Here is a 13,467-nt window from a genome sequence, read left to right as displayed (position 1 = left end):
CTCCTTTTCTTTCTTCCTCTGGTGTACAGCTTCTCTGCCACATCCCTCCTGCTGCAGATGGTGTGGCCGGAGAAATGTGGGTTAGACCAGCCTCAAATGCCAGACTGCCCCCTTGGCTGCTCCAGTTTACATCACTGGTTTGGTCTGGTACAAATCCAGCCCAAGATCAGGAATGCACAAATGGATTAAAGCTAGTTTGGCACCCCTTCTTGTGACTTAGGCCATCACCCATAGCAGGGGATTTTGCCCCATATGTATATTTTTTGCAAATACACTTCTTCCCTGAGTCATATCAGTAAAACAGCCTGAATTTTACCATTCTCCTTTATTTCCTCCATTGATGTGGGCATGTTTTTCACTTCACTGAGCTTGGCCAGTGAACAAAACAACTGAGTTTCATTTCTGTTGCTTTCTGGACACTTTTCTAGCTTTCCCACGCTAAGCCCAAGCTGCAGTGTTTGGTTTTCCCACAGGGCCAGGGGCATGTTTACAGCCAAACAAGCACTGTCTTCATTGACATATTTTCAAAACAATTTCATGACAATATTTCTGGGAAGGCTAAATGCTTTCAAAATATTTTGTTACAAAACTTAATGTGCCTGCCAGTGAAAGGGGTGGCAGCACCAGAATAAGGCATGTTTCACCAAAACCTTGAGAATTACACTTTGTGAACATGAGAGGACAAAAGCCCAGCATTGCAACAGTTGCAGTCCTATAAATAAAATATCATGTAGTCCTCTAGTCTAAAACACCAACCAGCACAGAGAGTTTCCAGGGATGATTCTTTCCTCCTATTATTCTTCAGATTGCAGTAGCACCTGGGAGCCCCAGTGTATGGGCTAGGACCCCCTGTGTAAGGTGCTGTACAAGATGGTCCATCCCCAAGAGCTTACAATCTTAGTAACGAGGGCTCAGGTTTACAACGCTCAAAATGAATATCTAGCCCAGCAGCAATATCTAAAGAACTGGAGCTTGGCTAGCCAGTATGATAGTTAATCAGCTTAAACAGGTGAGGAGGTTTTCAGGTGATGGTTTGAAGGGACCCAGTGATGTTAACAGTGCAGTGGTGTTTGGACAGTCTGAACTAGACAGAATCTGCTAACTTTCAGAGCATGTAGCCAGGTCTATCCTTTTATGAGGGTTGCTGTGGAAGGGAATACTGTTTAAGGAAAGGGGGGAAGATGGGCCACTGGTTAGAGCACTAGCTTAGGATGGGGTGCTTCTGATGAAAGGACAATTTGCACCACATAATCAGCAGAAAGAAAAGGAGTACTTGTGGCACCTTAGAGACTAACCAATTTATTTGAGCATGAGCTTTCATGAGCTACAGCTCACTTCATCGGATGCTTTCCACGGTATGCATCCGATGAAGTGAGCTGTAGCTCATGAAAGCTCATGCTCAAATAAATTGGTTAGTCTCTAAGGTGCCACAAGTACTCCTTTTCTTTTTGCGAATACAGACTAACACAGCTGTTACTCTGAAACCTGTCATTATATAATCAGCAGAGAGGTTAAATCTCTGATCTGCCACAGATGACCTGTAAGTAAGATGACTGGTAAGTAAGTACATAGCCTCCCTGTGCCTCAGTTCCCGATGTGTAAAATGGGGCTAATAGCACTCCCCAAACTGCATTAAGGACTGTGAGGTGCTCAGACAGTGGGAAACGTGGGCCACTAACTCCCCTCGATAGATAGCTGTATGGCCTCATGGATGCTTGTTTGCTTTTCATAGGGATTACAGCGCTTTGAGCTTTTTGTGGGCTGCCTGGAGTACGAGAGCAGGGCCTCTCGTGGTAATACGTTCCTCTAGACCACGGGAAGGGATGGAGCTGGCGGAGTGGCCTAGCGACGCCTGGGACGAGGCAGGGCTGTGACATAGCCAGGGCTCAGTACGCGGGGGGCAGATGTGCTAGGGCGGTATGAGGCTGTGGGAAGCTGGGGGTGCTGGAGCGGGGGTGTGGGAATGTGGTCCCCTCGCCTCGGGCTAGAGCCTCAGCCTGCTGTGCCCAGGCTCCAGCCTGGTGCGGGTGCCACAGCCGGGTGCTGGCTTGCAGGGGGCGGTGTGTGAGGGGGGGACACAGGGACTGGGTCTGTGCCCGCCTCAGGGAGCGTCCTGGAGGCTGTACCCACTGAGCAGGTGGGGGGGTCTGTGCCCACTGATGAGTGTGTGTGGGGGGGGCTGTACCCCCTAAGCAGGTGGGGGGGGGGCTGTACCCATTGATGAGTGTGTGGGGCGGGTCTGTGTCCATTGAACAGGTGGGGTGGGTGTCTGTGTCCACTGATGAGTGTGTGTGCGTGGGGGGGTCTTTGCCCACTGAGCAGGTGGGGGGGGTCTGTGCCCACTGATGAGTGTGGGGGGGGGGGCTGTACCTATTGATGAGTGTGTGTGGGGGGTCTTTGTCCATTGAACAGGTGGGGTGGGTGTCTGTGCCCACTGATGACTGTGTGTGGGGGGGGGGGCCTGTACCCCCTGAGCAGGTGGGGGGGTCTGTGCCCACTGATGAGTGTGGGGGGAGGGGGTCTGTGTCCATTGAGCAGGTGATGGGGGGGCTGTACCCATTGATGGGGGGGGGGGGTCTGTGCCCACTGACGAGTGGGGGGGGTCTGTGCCCGGCGGAGGGCGGGGCCTCCCGGGGGCAGTGCCCGGCGGGGGCGCGCTGCGTGCCCAGCCCCGGCGGGGGGGAGGGGAAGGTGCTCGGCAGGGTTGAGGAGCGAGCGGGCGGGCGCGGCTCCGGGCGGCGGGGGCGCGCGCAGCGTTTCCCGCGGGCGGCGGCGGCGGCGGCGGCGGCCGAGCGGGGCCCGGGATGACGGCGGAGCTGCAGGCCGCGGCCGCGGCGGGCGGCGCCGAGAGCCAGGGCACGGTGAGGGCCCGCGGGGTCACCCCGCAGCGCGCGCCCCCCCCCCCCCGGGCTGGAGGCGGGGTAGCAATGGGCTCCTGCTCACCTGGGGGGGCTGATAGGCCTGGGGGGGGCTGATAGGCCTGGGGGGGGAGCCCCGCCCCGGGGAGCGCGCGCCGCCGCCGCCGCCGCTTGCGGGCAGAGATTTGGATGCGAGGCCCTGGGGGGCAGGCCCGGCCCGGCCCGAGGCTCTGGTTTGGGTCCCCCCCCCGGGGATAGAAACCTGCCGCCGAGACCGGGCGGCGGGCTGGGGTCCTGGCCAGGAGGGTCCGCTGCCGCCGGGCTCTGGTCTGTTTCCTAACCGCTGCCCTCCGCCGCCTTGGACGCGTCCCCTTCCCCGGGGAGGCCGCGGGGTGACCTCCGGGGTGAGGGCCTCGGGGTGCTGCCCCCCAGGTGTGGCCTTCAGGGGAGATGGGCGTTCCCCCCACGGAGCCGCCGGGTGAGGGGACCCAGCAGGGCGGGGGTTCGTCCCCTGGCGACAGCTGCTCCGGCCACAAAAGGTTAACAGGCCCCGCTAATTCCTTCGTTTAGTCCTGTTATCGCCCGTCAAAAGTATTCCAGGCCAAAAAGAGTCGTACCCAGGAAAGTTCAACCGATGCGCTTTACTTTTTCGTCTTTTAAGTTAATAAATTAAAAAGTTACTATAATATTGGGCATGTACACAGTACGTACCCGTTCAGTGCCTTTTACAAACTTCTTTGCTTTGCACGCTTATCACAAAATTAGCCCTGTTGTCCTGTTTACTTTATTGGGCGTTCATGATGCCATCAGTTTATTTTTTGAAGGGCAAGAGATCTCTTTGGAAGACTTGCAGCATCTTTGAGGAATGATGATGTTTCCTATAATACAGGGATGATTTGCTGTGTATGGACAGATGCGAACATGAGTCATGTTCTGTCATCATTGTGCTGCACTAACATCCATGTATTTGTGGCTTAACATTGTACGTGATTTTAAAGCAATTTATGTTAGCTAGCTAGTGTCAAATGGGAAGAATTTTAAGATTTGAGAGATCAAAGATATTAATAAAAAGAAAAGGAGGACTTGTGGCACCTTAGAGACTAACCAATTTATTTGAGCATAAGCTTTCGTGAGCTACAGCTCACTTCATCAGATGCATGATGCATTTCTTTTTGCAAATATAGACTAACACGGCTGCTACTCTGAAACCTGATATTAATAAAGTTTTCTTCAGCTTTTTAATGGAAGTGCCTTAAACCTAAGCATGAATGTTCCTCTCGACTGGTTGGACTGAAATCTTTTGTGATGTCTTCATTTTCTTCACCACATCTGTGCATCTGAGACAGAATGGACACAGCTTTCAGAACACCTTGACTATGGAGCTTCATGTGTCTGTTGAAGATCTTGCTTGGGAGTGACTGTACCCAAGTCCACCCTGTATTCACACCCTACGCACTGTTCTAATAATCTTTGTTCACAGTATGCCTTGTAAGGTATCATTTGAAAACTAATAACCTGCTGGTCAGTAATGTCATGGTGAAATATATGTGGCAACGTTATATGTAAAGTTATGAACATAAGTTAAAATCACGATTGAAGTGTGTTTACTAGACAAGGTTGGGGAGTGGGTAAACCTGTTTCTCAAAGACAAAGGACAAAGCTGATGCTTCTAGCCAGGTGTCATCAAAGCTGATGGGCAGTCATTTATCAAATGGTCATTCTTTGCCAAGGAAAGGGGGCAGGAACAAACAGATATGCATCTTAGCAAACAACTCTATGGAACCTCTTTCACCACTAGGTTTCTTGATTCCATCCCCACAGCAGGAATGAACTTTATTTAGGGGTAACCCTCAGGAAAATGCTTTTCAAAGGTTGATTGAACTGTAAAGTGAGGGGCAAAAACACCCCAAATTATCTTTCCCTATCCATCTCTTGCCTTTTCACCCAAAAGACAAAAGAAACAACCATTGGACTTTGGGAGCAGATCCTGGCCTGAGAATTTGGTCAGCAATGTAGCTGGAAGCATGTGATAAGGGTCTTCATCTTGAACCAAGTTGAACTTGTTAAGTTTAGTACTAGGAAGCATTTTATCTTTTTCTCTTGTAACCATTTTTGACTTTCGTGCTTTATACTTATACTCACTTAAAACCGATCTCCTTGTAGTTAAATAAACTTTATTTTTCTTCTTTAATTAAAACGAATCCAGGATTGTGAATTGTTTTGGGTAGCTTCATTTAAGGTTGCAGACTGTGGTATATTGATCCCCTTAGAGGGCAACAGACCTAATATACCAGCAGAAGGCTGGACAATGCAGAACACATGTTTTTTGGGGGAAGAAATCCAGGACAGGGGCTGTGTTGGGATCACCTTGCAAGTAGTAGCCAAGATTGCTGGAAGCTGGAGTGTGGCTTGTTGTCTGCTGATAGACTGTTTGGGTCAGAGTTGCTGGACCAAGGCTGAGGCTACACACAGATAGACACTCAGGATGTGACCTGCATGCTGTTTCTGAGGAGCCCAGGTTGGGAGCTAAAGCAGCAAAGCATTGTGAGGCACCCCATGTTGCAGGGCAGGAGTGACAGCCCCTCACTGGTTTGGATTGCACCCCGAAATATCATAATGACAGGGTGTTTCCAGCTTCTGTCAGTGGAAGTTTTTCTTTTGCCTTCAGTGGGCTTTGGATCAGGCCTGTGGTGAACAGAGACCCATGCTTGAATCCTTAAGTGGGAGCAGTAAACGTATCCTGGGGGAAGGTAAGTTTAGTGTAAGGTTTCTGGTTGACAGTGCTGAAGACTGAATTATTCTATGGAAGGTGTACGGGACAAGCAGTGACAATGCGAGCCTCCCTCATCTCAGTATGTTTACACTGTCAATGTGCCTCAACACTGACTTGGAGGGACAGGTCTCAAGTGAAGAAAAGAGTTTGAGCTCCATGCCCATTCATTCCTTGCGCTTTCTGCCAAGGGTGCTGTTGGAGGGATCAGTTAGTAACAGGGCAGATGTCTACAAAGAACATCTGCACACTAGGAATCCCACTGAACAACCCGCCCCTCCCCCCCCCGCTTGATTCATGCAGGCCATTGAAAAGAATAGCTATGGAAGTATGAATTTCTGTCTCCATGAAGGAGGCTAACCCCAGTGAATATTTATCTATCTGGATTCTAAAGTATACCTCTGCTGTTAACAGCATGAATTGTGTCTTGTTTTATTAGTGACTGAAGTGTTACATTTAAACAAACAGAAACAAAAGAAAACAAACAAACTACCACCAGACATCATTGGAATGGCTTAGAATTTTCTTGGGACTCCACTTTTAAATTTTTTAGGTGGATTAGTACATAGGGATAAAATAATTTGCAAGAAATAACTTTCTGAAAAACTATCTATCACTCTATCTCACTGCCCAACTGGGAAAAATGTTTGGGAATACACTAGGGGAAGTATTTCCAGGGGGAACAAATATTTAATAATTTGCTTCTCAGTCTCACAGAGAAAGGTATAATATGATCCAATGGATGGATAATCCATCCAAAACATGATGCAAGTTGAAGCTAGACAAATTCAGACTGGAAATAAAGTGTACATTTTTAATGGTGAGAGTAATTTACCATTGGAACAATTTACCAAGGGCTGTGGTGGATTCTCCATCACTGACAGTTTTTAAATTAAGATTGGATATTTTTCTGAAAGCTGCTCTAGGAATTATTTTGGGGAAGTTCTCTGGCCTGTGTTATGTAGATGATCATAATGGTCCCTTATGGCCTTGGAAGCTACGAAGTCTGTGGACACCATTTCTGCCTTTAAAATCCCCCAGTAATTCATTTTACCTCTTGCCATTATTAAAACAGCTACCTTTAACTTCTGTGCCATGTACAAAGACATCTTCTGAAGTCTTTCTGAATGTAGGTTGTATTACTTGCCTTTAGAGGCACCAATTAAAACTATGCTGAAAGATGCAAGTTGTATGTCCATAGACGTGTAACATGAAGAGAACATGAATAGATTCACTTTCAATCTCATTTAAGTTTGAAAGGTCAGGGACTTGCCTAAGGTGCATTCATTGGAATTGAGCCCAATCCAAGATGTTCAAGGAACCTATGTTCTTGAGATAATTTGGCTGTTCCTTTGCTCTTCACTTCGCTCCAAAGCCGTCATGTATTTCAAAGCTCTTGTGGGTTCTGCACTGGAGAACTCTGTCGGAACAGGCGATTGATTTTGTTTGTGTTTCTAATTGTGCAGTATTTATGCAGTCCTAATGTCAAAATTGTGCAAGACTGGGAGTCTGCATATGGCCATTAAAGCAATGGCCAACTATTTTCATTCATTGCAAAAGGTTTTACTGTACAAATACTGCAATTGTTGTTATTGTTCATTTGTAGGTTTTTAATCTTCTTGGTATCTATTTTTCAAGCATGATAAATGTGAAGTTAAAATGCAGTGGGTAAAGGTCACCTATTTTGTGTGCTGCTTCCATACAGGCCACTGTGTTGTCCTTCATGTTGACTGCTATTTCTGCAGTCCCTTTCTGGAACCTGTCTATCCTGCCTCTATCCTTTCCTGCTTTAAATCCCATATTACTTCAGGTAGTTTATATTCCATAGTCATTTTAATGTAATAAATCTCGGACTCTCATCACTCCCTTAGTTGACCACACCATCATCTTCCCCTCTGTCAGCCCCTTGTTTATCATCCTATTCTATTGCATAGTCTTAACATATATTGTAAGTTCTTCTGGGCAGGGGACTCCCTTTCTTGTAATGTGCCAGGCATGTTTGTGGTGCTGCCGTATATTATAATTGTTTCAGTTACTAATGTCCAGTTTCCGAGGTGGCACAACACAAAGACCAGTCAGAACAGAGTGGGGATTTTTAAACCATATAATAAATATGATACTTAAAACATGCCAGTGCAAGTGTGTTGGCACTTGCCAGTGCTCGTTCGCCATGAATGCAAACCCTCTTAATATGTTGTACAGAGGAAACCTTCAGTTGCTAAACCCTAGTCTTGTGACTAAAATGCTAGTGCAATAAAACGTGCATTAGTTGAGCACTCAGAGGACCAACACAAACTGATTGGCGAGTAGAAAATAGTCTTTAACTAAAGGTTGGATAAAATTGCACCAGAAGCCTTCGGGATACCACTTACGACAGAGAGTTGCCTGTTGACTCTAGTTGCTTAGTCCCTCTTTTCACAGTAAGACTGTTCCTCCTCGAGTACACAACATGTCTTGTCCTGGCTTGAGTTTAGTTATTGTGCATTTTTTATTAACGTGGGTTAGATGTAGGTAAAAGTTAAGTTTTTTATGTTTTCCTCCAGACCAAAAAAAAATATGCCCTGCAGCTCAAAGGGGAGTTAAGCAACAGGAATACAACTTGGTGTGGCAGCAAAATTAGCAACATGATATAATGGGTTTGCCTTTGTGAAAGAACTGCAGCTCCGATCCTCAGAATGTTGGCATTTCATCAGCATGAAATTTCCCATTGTACTGCCTGCTCGTCCTAAGAATTTCCTGTTTCTTTTCTCACAGGATTAGCTTTGGGAGTGAGGAGAGTTTTTATCCAAGAATTAACCAAAGTGTTTATCTTTTGGGTGGGGCAGTAAGTTGGTTTTTACTCAATACTTTCTCAAGAATTTTTTATTTTTATTTTTGGCTTTTTATATATTGTAGATTATGAAAAGGATAAAGAATGCGAGCTCTTCGGGGCAAGCACTGTGGTTCACACTTTTCTGTAAAGCCCAGTGTAGGTTGATGTTGCTGTTTGTTTTACAGTGTTTCTAAGTGAAATAACAGGAATTGAATGACTGCTGTTTGTACTTTTGATGGATGGTTGGAAACAAAGGTGACTTGCTTAATTCCCATAGGAAAACATGACCCAAATTAGATCTGAATATGTAGAGTTACTGTTAGTCTTATCAGACTATGGGAAGGATCTTACAGTGGAATTGCAGAGCAATAGATTTAGGATCAAAGAATTGTACAAATTGGTGAGATTAAAATTCTGGATAGTACTGAGGGTGGGCTTCTAAAGAGCCTTGTTAACATCAAGTATGTCAGAAGTGATGGTGGGTATTTCTTTCTGGGTGCTGATGTTTTTCCTACACTCGTGATTGCTGCATTGCAAAGCTGTATCTCATGCTCTCTAATTCCAGTTGAAACCAAATGCTAGCTTTAGAAGGTTGCTGAAATGTTTCTTGTGGAGGAAGAATTGTCATGGACTAGAATAATCAAGAGCTCTAACTCTTTATGGACAATTGACCTCTCTAGCTCACTGCTGTCTCTAAAGTTATTCATAGCACCGGGATGCTTAGACAGTAAAGCTGATGACCACTGCTACAAAAGGACAATCCTTTGATTCAGTGTTTATGCCAGAACTGGCAGTTAATACAAAGTAACTAGGTCTGTATGAAGCATTTATTAGTTTTCAGATGTGCAGTGGGTGATTATCATTAGGCTTGGCAGAATTCAGTTTTTATTTTTTTTTATCATTTTGATGGTTAATATTGATTATTTTAAAACATTTTTTCATTGTTATCTGTTCAGATTTTCATGTGCAGGAGATTATGGGGCACCAGACAATAATTATTTAATGACAGTAAATATTGAGAGTCAAAAGTTAAAGATTTATAGCCATTAAAAAACATATTGTCAACATTGTATGTCAAAATATACAAAGTAAATATCCATAGATCAAACTCTAATAAATTCTCAAGCAGCATTTTTCTTACTCTTTCTATCTGTAAATTTCAATAATTATCTATGGAAATGTTTTTTGTCAGCTTATGTGATTGTGATGAAGTTCAAGTTTGACATTTACTGATAAAATATAACCCTTTTATCTTACTCCATTGACCACAAATTCTTTGTCCGGTGATCCATATGGACTTTGGAGTTACCTCTGTGCAGTAGATGAATGCTTTTGTCTACCTGTAAGGCTGAAAAGCATCTTTCACCATGCTGTTGTTGGAGCCCTAGGCTTTCAGATCTGACAGACCAAATGCTGACCATTCCTGACTAAAATTGTTTGACTCATTCTGAAGCGAATAGGATCACAGTGTGATCTGTAGAAAACTGGTGCCATGAACTCCCTCAGGTTATCTTCTACATTTTGCATAAGCTGTAGTGGTCAAGGGCATTCCCATCTGCCTTTCATAATAATTCAATGCGGAGGTTGGAAAGGCCTGGATTGCTCTGACAAGGATATTGCTCTCTCAATAGAGAGAATCTATCACACCTGTTAGACCAAGTGGAGGTTGGAAAAAAAGATTTCTGGCCACCAAAGCCATCTGTGACTTCTGGTCCCTTGACTGCTCCTTGAGCTTCTCTCAGCCACTCTTTGTCAATTAAATTTGCAACTATCTCCCCCAATAAGAAGAGCATATACTGTCCCCACCATGCTCCTGAGCTGCTTCCACAATCAGCGAGAATCCCCTTCATCTTATCCAGTTTGAGCTTCAGCCACCTCATTATCATTCCAGCCCCTGTCTTGGCCAGGCTCTGAAAAAGTAGACATGCTGCACCACCCAGACTCAGTGAAAAAGACCTGTGAAACTGCAGATCACCCCCATATTGACAACTCCACAGCCCGGACTGCCCTGTTATCCCCCATAGCAACCTCAGACACAGTAAATAAGGGAAATGTGGAATAAAGCGCTGAGGAGCCCTGTATAGGGTCACAGATATGAATTTTTTATTTTTCTGATATAATTTACTCCTGATGTTAGAGAGAAAAGAGAGAACTTGAAACCTAAAATAATGTTTTTCATGGTCAAGGGTTGGTTGTAGTCACTCTATTGAAAAATTTTTGAGATGTAACTCAACCAACAAGCAGCTAGCTAACCAAAAATTCAGAGCTTCTTGTGGGAAGAGGGGAAGAGGATTCTCCAGGCCCACTGTGCTGTATATCTCTGGCACCTTATTGTAAGTGAGAAGTGACACACACAAATGGCATGTGCAACTAGGCTTAAAATAGCCCTCCATCAAACCCACACAAATTCCCTGGGCTCCTTATATGTGGTAATGCACATGCTGCCTCTCTTTGAGAGGATTGATTTACATGGGGCACTGATGCCCTGCCCCTCTCCCCCAGTGTAGCTATTGGCATTTTTACCATTTCTTCTCAGATATGCCTTTTAACATTCTCTTTTAAATACAAACAAAAATTAATGTTAGTCTGTAAGCCAATTGGAAGAATTCTAACATATTCAGATTGAAGTCTGACAGTGTCATTATCTCAGAGTGTTCGGTCTTGTGTTCGTTAAAATCATAAGTGAGTCCCTGACAAGCACGGCAGAAGCTTGATATCTTTCTCATTCACCTCCTTACATGAGCTTTCTTTGTCCTTTGTACCACAGAATTTCCAAATGCTCTTAAACCGCTTGGGAGAAATCACAGGAATTCAGGATCCCTCATTCCTTCATGCAGCCCTGAAGGTTAGTATGGTTTGCGAAGATGCTGTGAATGTCGTCAATGTTCTGTTGAAAGGAAGTCTCTGCTGACTTTGTCTTGTTGTGTGCGCTGGTTCAAGCTTTAACCTGTATGTGAGCTTTCTGTAAATAGCATTTAAACTCCAAATGTTTGTTTGGCATTTGTAATATGCAAATATTAGAATACTGCCTTGCTTGAGATGCTCAAAACTGGACTCGACAAAAGTAGTAGATTATGTGCTACAGGGAACAATTCTCAGAGTAACAGCCGTGTTAGTCTGTATTCGCAAAAAGAAAAGGAGTACTTGTGGCACCTTAGAGACTAATAATAATAAATAAATAAATAATAAATTGGTTAGGTGCCACAAGTACTCCTTTTCTTTTTAGGGAACAATTCTGTCCACACAGGAGGATGGATCAAGTCACCTATTAAGTTATCCCCTGTCTAACTTCTGTTATTTTCAAGACATGAGACCTACATGAGTGGGTGGATACATGAGTGCAGCATATGATGTTATGGCTGAATGGGAGTAACCCTTCTTTGGATTAATAGCAATTCTTCTACATTTTGAATCAAAATACAACAGGAGTAGTCCCCATATTTTTCCAGTAGTAGGCTTTAAGAGTCTGTTCTGCAACTACAAGTATTATGCTGACATGCTGGAATCATTTCTGGGGAACACTGAGGTTTGTCTCAAGTGGGCTTTTTCATGTATGTACTGAAGCATAACAATAAATAAAAGTGTGGAGTAAAATAAGTTTTCCTTCAGCTAAACAGTCTTCACAATTCTCCACAGCTGAAACAACCACCACAGACTTATGGTTTGTGCTTTCAGACTTGTGGTCGTTTTGCCAGAACTGGGAACAGAACAACATAAGCTCTAAAGAGAGGCATATGAGAGGTCCTGGGTAGAAGAAGAAACACTTTCCTGGAAAGATCCCTACTGTAAATCATTGTGTGCATTATAAATTGCAACAGAAAACTGGGAGGGAATGAAGGGTAGTACAGTACTAATATTACCTAGTGTGGGACCATTGGAGACTGTTCTCTTGAGGCCTGTCAGCCAGGAGGTGGCTGTTGATGCTGACTGTGCACAAGGAGACTTTTTTTTTTTTTTTTTTTAAAGAAGGAAAATAACAAATAACAAACAGAAAAGTCCCCTTCAATGTTTCTTCAAGTGGGAGTTGTAGTAAAATATTGGATTAAATTCAAGGGAATTAATTGATTACAGAGTTTTGGGAGGGAAAAAGCATTTTGTTTGTAAATTTTAACATTGCTTTGTTCCCTAAAACTAACTAGGTCTGTCTACCCATGTTATTTAAAGTTGTTTCTCTTGTGATATGGGCTGTATGGTCTGTGTTTAACATGTGGTCCTTGTAGCTCCTTTACTCATTCTTACAATTATAAAGCAATGCAGAGGGCCACACTCATGACTTCTTGAGGACACAGTGCTCCCACCCATTAATGAGGCTTCCGTTGACTAAAATGCTTAGGCACATGCCTAACTTTAAGCACATGAGTAGTCTCATTTCAGTGGGTTACTCACATGCTTAAAGTTAAGTATGTGCTTAAATATCTTCCTGATATTCGAGCCTGTGAATGCTCTAATCTCTTTTAAGGGAACCAGAGTTGACTGAATGACACTTACGGTGTAGAATGAACCCTAACTGTTTATCATCTGTCAAATTTCAGCCTTAAAATTTTAACTCCTTTCTGGCAGTCAGCTTTTTCTCATGGCTAGAGAAAGCTGACTTGGTGCCAGCGTGTTCTGTTTCACGTACATGGTGTTGATTTTCATTCAGATGTATATAAAAGAATCTGGAATAATGGGTGCTTGGCTATTTCCCCCTTCCCCCCTTTCTCCTCTCAGGCCGCAAATGGTGACCTAACAGAAGCAGTCAACTTCCTCACTGAGGAGCGTGTTAAAGAGCCAGGCCAGGAAGCAGTCGCTGCGGAACCATCTGACTGTGAAGGGAGTGCTGTGGGCAAAGAGCGCCCCACCAGTAGGTGACAGGTGTCAGACTGATAGCCGTGTTAGTCTGTATCAGCAAAAAGAAAAGGAGTACTTGTGGCACCTTAGAGACTAACAAATTTATTTAGGCATAAGCTTTCATGGGCTAAAACCCTCCTTTATCAAATGCTTATGCCCAGATAAACTTATTAGTTTCTCAGGTGCCACAAGTACTC

General features: G+C 44.5%; 1 protein-coding gene across 4 annotated transcripts in view; it reads left to right on the top strand.

The window, feature by feature from the left end:
- USP28 (ubiquitin specific peptidase 28) overlaps positions 1–13,467 on the top strand; it is a 109,554-nt gene that overhangs the window by 64,592 nt on the left and 31,495 nt on the right. For 2 of the 4 annotated variants that reach the window (XM_077839743.1, XM_077839747.1), the window contains exons 1-3: positions 2,784–2,861; positions 11,208–11,285; positions 13,151–13,283. In XM_077839743.1, the coding sequence (XP_077695869.1) occupies positions 2,805–2,861; positions 11,208–11,285; positions 13,151–13,283 (268 nt within the window). In that variant the 5' untranslated portion in view covers positions 2,784–2,804. Of the gene's footprint in view, positions 1–2,783; positions 2,862–11,207; positions 11,286–13,150; positions 13,284–13,467 lie in introns of those variants that run through there. The other 2 variants (XM_077839746.1, XM_077839744.1) reach the window with 1 other exon arrangement.

The sequence above is a fragment of the Eretmochelys imbricata genome, chromosome 22 (genome assembly GCF_965152235.1).
Source record: "Eretmochelys imbricata isolate rEreImb1 chromosome 22, rEreImb1.hap1, whole genome shotgun sequence".
Lineage (NCBI taxonomy): Eukaryota > Metazoa > Chordata > Testudines > Cheloniidae > Eretmochelys > Eretmochelys imbricata.
This window is presented reverse-complemented; position numbering and strand designations above follow the sequence as displayed.